Source organism: Miscanthus floridulus, chromosome 18 (assembly GCF_019320115.1).
Source record: "Miscanthus floridulus cultivar M001 chromosome 18, ASM1932011v1, whole genome shotgun sequence".
NCBI lineage: Eukaryota > Viridiplantae > Streptophyta > Magnoliopsida > Poales > Poaceae > Miscanthus > Miscanthus floridulus.
The window spans coordinates 44,219,165-44,230,777 of record NC_089597.1 but is presented as its reverse complement, the minus strand read 5'-3'; the positions used below and the strand labels follow the sequence as shown (position 1 = coordinate 44,230,777).

The following is an 11,613-nucleotide window of genomic DNA, read 5'->3' as shown; positions in this document are numbered from 1 at the left end:
ATAGGGAAGGGCGGGATGGTTCAACGGGGGTGGATGACGAGCAGAAAGGTCCGCAGTGGGCCAGACGGTGGTCGGGGCGGGCGGAGGCGGGGCTGCGCGGAGGAAGAAGACGATCAAGGAGGAGGAAGACTGTGGGTCCATATCCGCAGCAGCGTGCGCGGCGCGTAAGAGGCTTGGCATCTGAATGGCATGAGACATGACCGCACGGGCCATCGGTGGACACTCACCAACCCATAATTCGAATCGCACAAGAAACACGGACGGCAAATGGACGACGAGTTGTCTCACGCGGACGCCTTCTGCGCCGATCTCGATGCCACCAACCCCCAAAACTCAGTCATCATTCATCAACGATAGTGCCACCTCACACGTAATTTTTTACGCAATAGGATTAGGTTCTATGTGTCTGTATGTATAACAAGTATATAAATTACAAATGTATCTACTGATCGATCTACACACACGAATTTTAATCAGCAAAGGTAAAAGTAAAAAAAAAAAAAACAGAGTAAAAAGGTCGGCCTAAAAACTGCCGATCACTACAACGCTACCACCGCGAGCCCAGCGGCCACGGCTACGGCGCCGACCAACGCGCTCCACGGTCGGGAGCTTGCGCCGGCGGCGCTGTCCATGTCCCGGCTGCTGGTGGCCGGCGGCGCGACGCCCTTGAAGTTGGGGTTGCCCCCGTACAGGTTCTGGATGCCCGCGACGTCGTCCTCGGCCAGGTCCACCTTCCTGGTGCGCGAGGTGATGGTCGGGTACATGATGGCGCTGGGCTCCGCCGAGTGGCCGAGGCCGAGGAGGTGCCCGATCTCGTGCACCGCCACGGACTCGAGGTCCACGGCCGCGTCCGAGGACGCACGCGACACATCGCCCGTGGCGACCCACGCCTCGGCCGCGTCCAGGTGGAACCGCCCGTCCGTCGGGGAGAAGGCGTGCGCCAGCGTGCCCAGGGGCCCGTCGAACGCCTCGCCGTCGCCGTGGTCCCCCGCGTAGAACCCGATGGTGATGTCGGCATCCTTCGCCGACGCGGTCTCCGTGAAGTTGAGCGTCGTGGCCGCGGACCACCGCGCGAACGCGCGCGCGAACACCTGGCTCAGCGTCGCCCGGTCGATGGACGTCAGGGAGGTCTGCGTGATGGCGTACGTGAGGCTCTTCTTGGAGCGCGGCCACGCCGGGGAACCGGGGAAGTAGGTGAAGAGGTTCCGGCCGTGGACGTGCGACGAGGAGGCGCCCGCGCCGCCGCCCATGGTGGACGTGCCGTTGATGATGTCCGCGACGCCGCACCGCGGAGCCATCATCTGGGCCACCGTGGACGCGTCCATCACGCCGGTGACGTCGAGGCCGAAGTTGCGCTGGTACACCTTGATGGCTTCCTCCAGGTCGGCGTCGAAGATGTCGTTGAACCCGGACGACTCGGGGAGGTAGCCGAAGTGGGAGAGGTAGTTCTTGACCTTGGCGAGGCCCTGCTGCTGCTCGCCGAAGTGGCAACCGGTGAGGTTCTGGAACGCCGACCAAGGGTTTGGGATCTTGGACGTGATGGAAGCAAAACCGGATGGCAAGTCTGCCGACGAAACCGGTGCGACGACAAGCATCGCCACTGCCACGGCGGCGAGCAGGAGGAGCAGAGGAGAGGTGGTGCTGGCCATCGCAACCTTTCGAGTTTCGGGGAGAAGGGAAGCTGTGAGGAAGAATGGATGAGGCGGGACAATTGGGCGATGTTTTTGAAGGGTGACGGGTCGTCCAAAGACGACTACTTGGTCAGCCGGCAAGAGCCGGCTAAGATGGGAGAACAGGAACCCTTCTTTGTAGCATTTTGTCAAAAAAAAAAAAAAACCCTTCTTTGTAGCATGATTGGTGCGGAGTTTGGTTGGGTCAAGCTGGGGAACGAGTCTCATGTTTGTTGTGTGTGTAAAATGGTTATTATGTTGGTGACAGGGCCTATGTGAGGACTTGTTGGGAAAGCATATGTGAAGAAGCTTCCTTGTTCTTACTCAAGTAATAATCAAGTTGGTATAGCGCTACAGGCAAAGAAAAATGTTTAGGAGAGAGCAATGATAGTGCCCGTGTGCATGAGCTGTAGCAATTAGAGTCTGATAATATTTTTTTCGTAGGTAATACGGACGGATTCGTTGAAGGGGCCCTAGTCCAACTAGAAAGAAACCAGAAAGAGTCATTGAGATATGGACAAGGAGCCGTAGCACTTGAAGACTACGGCTACGGCTCGATGTCCTGGTACAACTATTATTATAATAGTTATAGATATAGATAGAAATCCTTAACACCTCATTTGCTACATTCTTATCCCACAAATATATCCCTATCATCACCAATATATTCCACCACTGGAATTTTTCCAGTTCCAACAGTTACAAGAGCAGCAGTAAACTTCTTAGCGTCGTACAGTTTAGTGGTTACTTAACACCAACCCAAGCAAACATAGCGAAAAAGGGGGGAGAACAACACATTGGAACAAAGAAATGTTAACAGCTACTAGATTCCAAGGTGGTTCAGACACCCATCCTTCTAACAAAGACATCTTCCAGTAGATGACCTATGAACTAGGCCACAAATATGGTCTTTAATTGATGGAAAAAGTCAACAACAACAACAACAACAATAACACGCTTCTCATAATGGCATCTTAGAAGGAGTACCTGGATCGGACCAATGGAATGTTTCAGATTACAGAAATTTCTAAAATGTGATGCTTTTCATGGTGGCACATGGGAATACCTGGAAGGCGCGGGTATTTTTTTGGAGTGGCATGTTCTTTGACGTATATAACAGCTGTTCGTTGACCATGAGGTCCCATTGATTCAACTGAGAACAAAAAGTTTACCATGAGGTCAACATTTGTGTTTGACTTCAACTACCATAGGATATCTCATTCCAGAATTTACTGATGAAATGATAAAAGGCTTACAAAAAAATGAAAAGCAGCAATAGTACTGCATCAGTTGAAAGTACATTAGCAAGCAATAGTTAAGAAAAAACCTCACTAAAGGAAAGCGATCACTTAGTCAAGGAGGGGAAATCACTATAGGCAATATGAGCTATTAATTCAACTACTACTTTATTTATTTATTTTGGTCTGCAGAGTGCAGAACACTGAATTTTTATGATTTTTTTTTTCTGTGTAAACTTTTTTGTCTGCAGGACACTCATTTTGTCTGTAACTATGGAGTTTTTTCTGAACCATGTCGTGCACGCCAAGTCACATTTTATCAGTGTCCTACGACCAATGTCCTTTTTTTACAAGAGAAAGGGAGAGAATAAAATTACAAGAACACAAAATACTTCTGCACACTTAAAAGCAGGAGACAAACCATTACATAACTCAAGCATGGAACCACCCAATTTCCGTACTGCACCTTCTGCATTTCTTACTTCTTCCTGTACCCAAAAAAAAAGTGAACTTAAAGTGCTGAATCCAATTCCGAGCAAGCAATATATTTTTTCTGAATAAGTGTTTGCAGTGTACAATGGTATCACAGCTAGTAAGACAAGAAAATCCAAGACTTACATGGGGGTCATGTCCTTTTGCAGCTATAAACAAACCACCAATGCGAACCAATGGGATGCAGTACTCCGCTGCAAAAGAGAACTCTAGATAATTTGCTAAAACAAGTCTTGTAATACAAATTCAAATATCGCACACCAAGAACTTTCAGTTCAGCAACAGCTATTGCAGCTACTATATCATATCTTTCTCTGAAATCAAGTCTTTGGCCAACTTTCTGTCCTATAAAGCCATGTAAAGAAAACGGTCATGTTTAACAATGCAGATAGATTCCTCTGCAGCTAACATAACAACAATGTAAGCGTGCCATGGCTAGTTTCATGGTAGGCAAGAAATGTTTCCACAAAATCAATCTGTTCACCAAGAAACAAATAGAGCCATGTCTACTCAAGAACTAATAACTATAGTAGAATCAGCACAAATGAATTGAAAACCTAATAACTATAGTAGCGCAACAAAAAAAAAATAGATTTCTTAAAACAACCAAACGTGCAATCTAGGACCATGGTCCTAGGTGTTTCCCAAAAATTTCTAGTACCTCCTTTAAAATTTTTGGCCCAATCGATCTGGCCCTAGGCGTGGTCCAAGTACATTTCTCAGTTCTCCCAGCCCAGCAAACTTCAGTGACCTGTGCGGCTGTGCCTATCTACGTGTCTCGGCATCTCGCATGCATGTGCCCACAGTGATGCCCTCCCCCTTGTCTCTTGTCCTCTCCTCTCGCTCTTGTGCTTGTGAAACCCAAGCAGAGAGCTGGTGGCAGCCAAATCGACAAGCGTCTACCGGCAAGCAGCAGTGCGCCAGCATGGCCAAATCGAGCAATGGGGTATGGAAGGCTAGACCGCCAGACGTTGGAGGCTGACCATGGCCCATGGCCGGAAGAGAGCACAGTAGGACACAAGCCTAGCTGCAGGCAGCAGCCTTGCAGGTGGTTTGCGGCGTTTCCCAGTCTGCCCTTGCTCTATTTCGATCCTGAACTCCCCAATCCTAGGAGCAGAGAAGGGACTCTGTTCGAGCTGCAGAACAATCTACGTTATCTATCAAAAGCTTGTTTGTGTGGCTGATGGCTGACGCCACTCATAGCAGTTGAACGCTACCACACTATTGTAGGGAACCTGATGATGCGGGACCCATGGGGTTTCCCACGGAGAAGAGAGAAGAAAACCTAGTCCAACTAGGATTCTCTTCATGTAATCCTACTAGGACTAGTTACACGTAATCCTACTAGGATCTCTACTTTGTAACCGACTAGGACTACCGCCTCTCCTGGACTATATAAAGGAGGGCAGGGGTCCCTAGATCGGCACCTACACATAACCGACAGAATTCACAACCACAACATACCTCGCAACACAACAAATAGTGCAGGGCGCAATATACTATCCACACCAGACTGGACGTAGGGCGCCGTGACTTTCCGGCGTGCCGAACCAGTATAAATCATTGTCTCCCTGCGTTTACCATCGAGTTCCTGCAAACGCCGATACCCCTCCGAACAAATCACCGTCCCGGGTACCCCATGACGGGTTGCCGGTGGTAAAACATCGACAGCTGGCGCGCCAGGTAGGGGTTCTCGGCGCTTTGCGTTTGAGAGCTTGGTGGACCTCAAAAAAAAAAACTCGCCGTAGCACTCGTCGGCTCTCGTCGACAACTCGCTGCAGCTCAGAAGACCTCAAGACCAACTCATCGCGACACTCGTCAGCCTCGTCGACAACTTACGGCGGCTCTCATCAGCCTCGTCAACAACTCGGCATACTGACGGATAACTCGCCATGCTCACAAAGCTTCATCAGCGTCGTTCATGGAGGCAGGTCGGCAAGAAGAATCCAATAACTTCAGCCACCGTCTCGCATGCGCGTCGAACGAGTACAACTACTGATGCCTTTAATCATCATCACCACGGATACGTCAAGAAATATACATCCGCACAAGCCACTCCATCGGGATCATCGAGCACAAGTCGGACTACAACGCCGCCTCCGTCTAAGGCTTCAACACGGATCATGGCAAGTACTCGGAATCGCCCGACAGATGTACGCCAACTCTAGTCGGACAAGAAGTCAGCTCCCACACCAAGCAGAACTTGGACATGACGAGTTTTGGAGATCTACCTGGATATGACAAACCAAATCCATATGACGACGCATCAAAGCAAGATGACGTCATACATATATATACCTAGATGTGATCAACCTGTACATACATGCAACATGTACAGGCTTCACGTGCTTACTGGCAGCCAATGCCTTCTCGGTTGGATTTCTACTCCAAGCACGAACTGCAACCAACTGCTCTGTCATGGTGTACAACAACTCGACCATGGCAACTGACTACTCTGCCGTGGTGTCAACAACTCGGCGACTCCGCCTACGCTCGACGTAACAACGAACAACTACTTGGATGCTACGCCAACTATTCGGCTGCACATTCGACTACTTGGCTGCACATTCGACTACTTGGCCGCGCCGACCAACTACCTGGCTGCGGTGAACGACAACCCGGCTGTGGTAATCGACTACTCGGCTGCGGCGATCGACAACGCGGCCACGAACCAAGCTAAGCCACGTCTCATTTTTTATATATTTCAGATATTATTCATATATGTCTCTAGGAAGACACAAAAATCATCATGCGAGCAAACATAGTGCTCTAAAGTCAAATCATCATGCGAGCAAACATAGTGCTCAAGATACAAAAAATCATCATGCGAGCAAACATAGTGCTCTAGGTCTTCTCTTAACGGTCGCCCAATTCCTCAGGTAGAACACGCCTTAATCCGTGAAGCTTGTCTACTCACATGGACGGTCACGAACCGAGTGCCAGGCTCACATGGTCACGTCATGAACCTCTGAACCATACGCCAGAGATTCAAGTGCTTAAACGTAATAGGACACTACCTGAGGAATTTGCATGGCCTAGCAAGAGCAAGACGCAAAAAGTTTATATGTATTTCATAATGCCGGGGCCCGCCCCTGATTGATTATTCAAATATGGGACATGCTCCCCACTTTATATCCGGAATGTCATTTACAACATATTTTTATGTTTAACATGCAGGAAAGCTACATCTGTACCATGAGATCAGGAAAAACACGCTCCTGAGAGCTACTTTACTCAGATAAGTCAAGAATCAACCTGGTTTGATAAAAAAAGAACCCCGATGAGGTACGGCAAGAACCAAGACAAGCTTAGAAAGAACCCAGATTGATAAAAAAAAGAACCCCGACAAGGTGCGGCAAGAACCAAGACAAGTTTAGAAAGAACCCGGATTGATCAGAAAAGAACCCCAACAAGGAGAGACAAAGATCAAGTCAAGATCAGAAAGAACCCATATTGAAGAAAAACAACCCAGACAAGTTGGGAACAGAAATCAAGACAAAAAAGAACCTGGAGTGATAAGAAAACAACCCGGATGAGGTACATACAAGTTCAGAAAGAACCTGGACGAAGTGCAAACAACCTGGAAGAGGTACATCAAGAACCAGAGAAGTCTAGAAACGACCTGGATGAATAAAAACAACTCAGAAGAACATCACGGCTTAGTCAAACACTAAGCTCGGGGGTTCAGCATTCGCTTCAACTACGCCCGGGGGCTCGGATTTAAAGACGAAGGACCAAGAATACAAGAACTCAAGACTACAACAAACGACAACACATCAAGACCCTTCATCCGATTTCTTTTCGAAAGAAAAGAACTCGGAGAAGGCTCGGGGGCTGCGGGATACATAACCCCAGAAATTTTTGAAGACAAGAATCTAGACCCTCCAACTTTTGCAAGCAAAAGCAAGAGGCTTGGGGGCTACACTCAGTGAGTGCAATTTTTACGAAAAATTGCACCCACCGAAAAAGAACTCGGAGCAACCAAGAAGACTAAATGGACCCTCTAGCTTCTTGTCCCAACAAGCAAGAGGCTCGGGGGCTACACTCACTGAGTGCACTTTTTTAGAAAAAAAAGTGCACATCAGTCATGACGAACCAACCAAAAGAAGACCATCTCAAGGTTTCACTTTAGAAGAACCTGGAACGGATTTACAACAACTCAACGAAGACCAAGAAGAATAAGAAGGCTTCCGAAGCTCATCCATGAGATGCTTGGGGGCTTGTCGATGCGGGACCCATGGGGTTTCCCACGGAGAAGAGAGAAGAAGACCTAGTCCAACTAAGATTCCCTTCATGTAATCCTACTAGGACTAGTTACACGTAATCCTACTAGGATCTCTACTTTGTAACCGACTAGGACTACCGCCTCTCCTAGACTATATAAAGGAGGGCAAGGGTCCCTAGATCGGTACCTACACATAACCGACAGAACTCACAACCACAACATACCTCGCAACACAACAAATAGCGCAGGGCGCAATATACTATCCACACCAGACTGAACGTAGGGCGCCGTGACTTTCCGGCGTGCCGAACCAGTATAAATCATTGTCTCCCTGCGTTTACCATCGAGTTCCTGCAAACGCCGATACCCCTCCGAACAAATCACCGTCCCGGGTACCCCGTGACGAGTTGCCGGTGGTAAAACATCGACAGAACCAGTTAAATTTCTTAGCCTTGCCAAAGGGCGCCTAGTCCAAGCGGTTAGGTGGCTCGGCGGCACTCCTCAGGTCCTGAGTTCAACTCCCTGTGGGAGCGAATTTCAGGCTGAGGTTAAAAAAATCCTCTCGCCCGCCCCCAGGTGCCAAAGCGCAGTTTGGCCATGGCCCGGTTCTCACAGGGTTACGGTACCACTGCGTCAGGTTGGGGGCGGGGGTTCGGGGGTTTCTCGATCTGTGTGAGAAGATCTTAAAGGGAAAACCCCGGGGGCCGTCATACCCCCCACAGGTCGAGTTTTTTTTATTATTATTTCTTAGCCTTCTAACACTGAACTTGGCCTTCAGCCTCAAGACCATGGTTTGCCATCTTTCAACTGTATGGCAATGTTCCTTGCTCAATAACCAACATGTGTTTATACTGTGTTTTCACAACATGCCCTTGTTTTCAGTTGAAAAAGGCTCAGAAGGAACATGAAAGCAATTACCGCTGTGTTTTCACAATATTTCAGTAGCTCCAAATTCATATATATAACCAAAAGTACGAGAGAAGCATTGCTTGATTAAGTCAAAGCAGACTAGATGAATTTGGTGATGCCATGATTTTGATTTTGAATAAATATACCCGTTCATACTACAAGAAATCTGAGTGATACCTTACTTTATGTATTGAAGTTTTAGGTATTCTTACTGTAGATTTGTGTGGTAGCTACAGTACTTGGTTCCTTGATTAGAATTTGAGGTTAGCTAGATTTTGTGTTATGTGCAACATTGAATGTTTTCTTTGCGCAGTCTAATTCACACATGTATTTAAAAACTTTAGTGCAATATTTATTGCACGAAATGATCTATTTGTGAAACGAGCACTGCTACACTGGGGTGATGTCGATGAATTTATTTTGTACTGCACCATGTTACAATCAAACATGGAATTGAGATATCTTCTAAATTATGCATTTTGTTTTTTGTTTATATGAACTGCCAGTATGTAGGCCATAAATATTTCACAGCATAATAGCATATGCTAAGCTTAAAACCATCTTACCTCAGCTCGGTCACACACCACGTCCACATTTGACAACTCCATGGCTTCAACTGCATGCTCCAAGAACGTGCACCGCTTCCGCATCAACTCTAACAGTGTAACTTTCCAACCTGAAACCGAGGAGACAAATCGAGATTGCAACAACCAAATCAGACACAACTCGTTTTCCCAGCCACATCACAACACCAATTAACTGAAAAGGAGGGGTGTTTACTCGGTCGCGCAACGGCAAGGATTAGGCCTGGGAGCCCGGCGCCGGAGCCGACGTCGATAAGTCTGACCCCGTCGATGGCGCCGCCAGCGGAGGTGGAACGGGCGTGGTACGCGCGCTCCAGCGGGGGCAGCATGGCGAGGGAGTCCGCCACGTGGCGCGTCATGACCTCTGCCTCGTCTGTGACGGCGGTGAGGTTCATCCTCTGAACAGATTCGAGAGAGTGAGAGACGCACACGCAGGGCACGTGGGAAGCGTTCCGTGCCTAGGAATGTCAGATGTGGTAGCTGCGGAGCTCAGGGGTTCGGGACGGACCTGGTTCCATTCAAGGAGTGTGTCCACGTAGACGGTGACCTGGCGCTGCTGCGGCGGCGAGAGGGAGGATGTGGTGGCGGCGGCAGAGGAGGAGGAGGCGACGGTCGTGGTGGTCCGGAGGTTGAGGAGGGGGTGACGCGGAAGGTGGCGCCGGCCCAGGAGGAGGCTAGGGAGGAGAACGCCGCGGCCGGCGGCGGTGCTGCAGCAGCAGAGCGACATCTCTCGCGGCGGGGCTTTGGATGGGGTTTGTCAAGCGGTTATGTGCTCTAGCAGAGAAAACGTATTTTCTGCTCGACTCGACTCTCGTGTCTCGTCTTTCCTCACGGCGGGACCACAGGTGGACACTTGGACGAGCACGAGCAGCTGACGGGAAGTCGTCAAATGAGACGGCCGGTCGGTCGCAGCCGCAGCTCCCCCGATAGCCAACCTGCCCGAAGACAAAGTACTCGCTGCCAACCGGACCACCCCCTTCGCCTACCCTCCCCTGCCGGCGCTCAGATCCGCCGCCCCGCAGCAGCACACCCGCCCGCGCCGGCAGCAACCACGACAAGCGGCCCGGTGCGCGGCAAGCTCCCACCCTTCCCACCATGCCGGGTCTGGTCGCATACTCGGGCGCCGGGCTGGGCCTCCTGGCCCTCGCCGCGCTCGAGTCCCTGCCCCTCCGCGTCCCGCCGCTCCGGTTCCTCCCGCGCCGCCTCTCCACGCCGCTGCACCTCCGCCACCTCCTCGCCGCGGCCCTCTCCGCGCTCTGCCTCATCTCCGCTCTCGTCTCCGCGCACCACCTCTCGCTCCCCACGCTCGCCGCCTCGGCGCTCTTCCTCCTCTACTCCCTCGCGCCCTTCGTGCCGCTCGCGGCGCCGCTGCCTTTCCCCCTCCTCGACCTCCTCCTCGCCGCGGCCTTCGCGCAGGAGCTGCTCCTCTTCGCGCACCGCCGCCCCTCCACCGCCGCCGGGATCGAGAACCGCTACTTCGACCTGCTCCTCGTCCCCATTGCGCTCTGCCTTGGCGCCACGCTGCTCGCCGCGCACCGGCCAGGGGAGGCCACGCCGCGGCTCGCCCGCGCGGCGGGCCTGGCGCTGCAGGGCACGTGGATGCTGCAGATGGGCTTCTCCTTCTTCACCAGCGCCATCGCGCAGGGATGTGCGCTCCACGCCGCCAGCCGCGCCGACTACACCATTAAGTGCCGCACCCATGAAGATTACCACCGCGCGCGGTCTGTCGCCACGCTACAGTTCAACGGCCACCTCGCGCTGCTTGTGATTGCCGGCGCGGCCGCTTACGCGGCAGTCCTATCCAGGGCAAACCGACCCCCGAGCGGGTACAGTGTTCTGGGCAAGGAGGTGCAGATGGAGGGGATGCCGATCATGTCACAGTTCACACTGGATTCGGATGAGGAGAAGGAAGACGAAGCAATCACCTCTACAGCAGCTCCAGTGGCAAATGGCGCGGAGTCCCATGATGAGATCCCACTGCACGAACCCGGTTCCAAGTGACGGAGATGAAATTTGGGCTGTTCTTCTCTCGATTAGCGAAGTGGAGGAGGATGTCGACAGAGCTGCAGCACACTGGGGCTCTATGCTTGTGTGTTTTGGTACATCATTTTAATATATGGTTTTCACTTTCTGATATTTGGTTAATATGTGGAAAGAAATCTTGCTTAGTTTGATCTGCATAGATTAGAGCTAATATCTGTAAAATATTGTAATTTGCTGGGTTCAGATAGATCTTTCAGAAATAAAGTTAACACATGTTCAACTTTGAGATCAATTTGTGTTCTCCACTTACTTTATTGTCTAACTAATTGACAACTGCTTCAGTTTCTTTTTAATGATATTTTTAAAGTCCTGTGGCATAGATGTATCTGTTCAGAGTTACATCTGTGAATTTAGATTAGTCGACAATTGCTGCTAATGAAATGATCAAATTATTCTTTTTAGAATTTAGATTAGTCGACAATGTTCTACTCTGTGAATTTGGATGAAAATTA

At 50.3% G+C, this 11,613-nt stretch overlaps 3 protein-coding genes across 4 annotated transcripts; 1 reads left to right on the top strand and 2 right to left on the bottom strand.

Annotated features, from left to right (window-relative positions):
- Window positions 1–404: 404 nt before the first annotated feature.
- On the bottom strand, window positions 405–1,963 carry LOC136522640 (metalloendoproteinase 2-MMP-like). Its single transcript, XM_066516453.1, has one exon. The coding sequence runs from the start codon at window positions 1,896–1,898 to the stop codon at window positions 540–542; it is 1,359 nt and encodes a 452-aa protein (XP_066372550.1). The 5' UTR covers window positions 1,899–1,963; the 3' UTR covers window positions 405–539.
- A 331-nt stretch (window positions 1,964–2,294) lies between these two features.
- LOC136522048 (uncharacterized) lies at window positions 2,295–9,907 on the bottom strand. Of its 2 annotated transcripts, XM_066515837.1 has the most exons (8): window positions 9,627–9,907; window positions 9,315–9,516; window positions 9,101–9,210; window positions 3,662–3,740; window positions 3,527–3,594; window positions 3,330–3,396; window positions 2,737–2,823; window positions 2,295–2,657 (listed from the first exon to the last, which is right to left on the bottom strand). In XM_066515837.1, exons 1-8 carry the CDS (start codon window positions 9,843–9,845, stop codon window positions 2,632–2,634), a joined length of 858 nt encoding a protein of 285 aa, XP_066371934.1. In that variant the 5' UTR covers window positions 9,846–9,907; the 3' UTR covers window positions 2,295–2,631. The 2 variants fall into 2 exon arrangements, with proteins under 2 accessions (XP_066371934.1, XP_066371933.1); XM_066515836.1 differs by lacking the exons at window positions 3,330–3,396; window positions 3,527–3,594; window positions 3,662–3,740.
- A 119-nt stretch (window positions 9,908–10,026) lies between these two features.
- Window positions 10,027–11,389, top strand: LOC136521357 (uncharacterized). Its single transcript, XM_066515090.1, has one exon. It carries the CDS (start codon window positions 10,214–10,216, stop codon window positions 11,117–11,119), a length of 906 nt encoding a protein of 301 aa, XP_066371187.1. The 5' UTR covers window positions 10,027–10,213; the 3' UTR covers window positions 11,120–11,389.
- The last annotated feature ends 224 nt before the right edge of the window (window positions 11,390–11,613 follow it).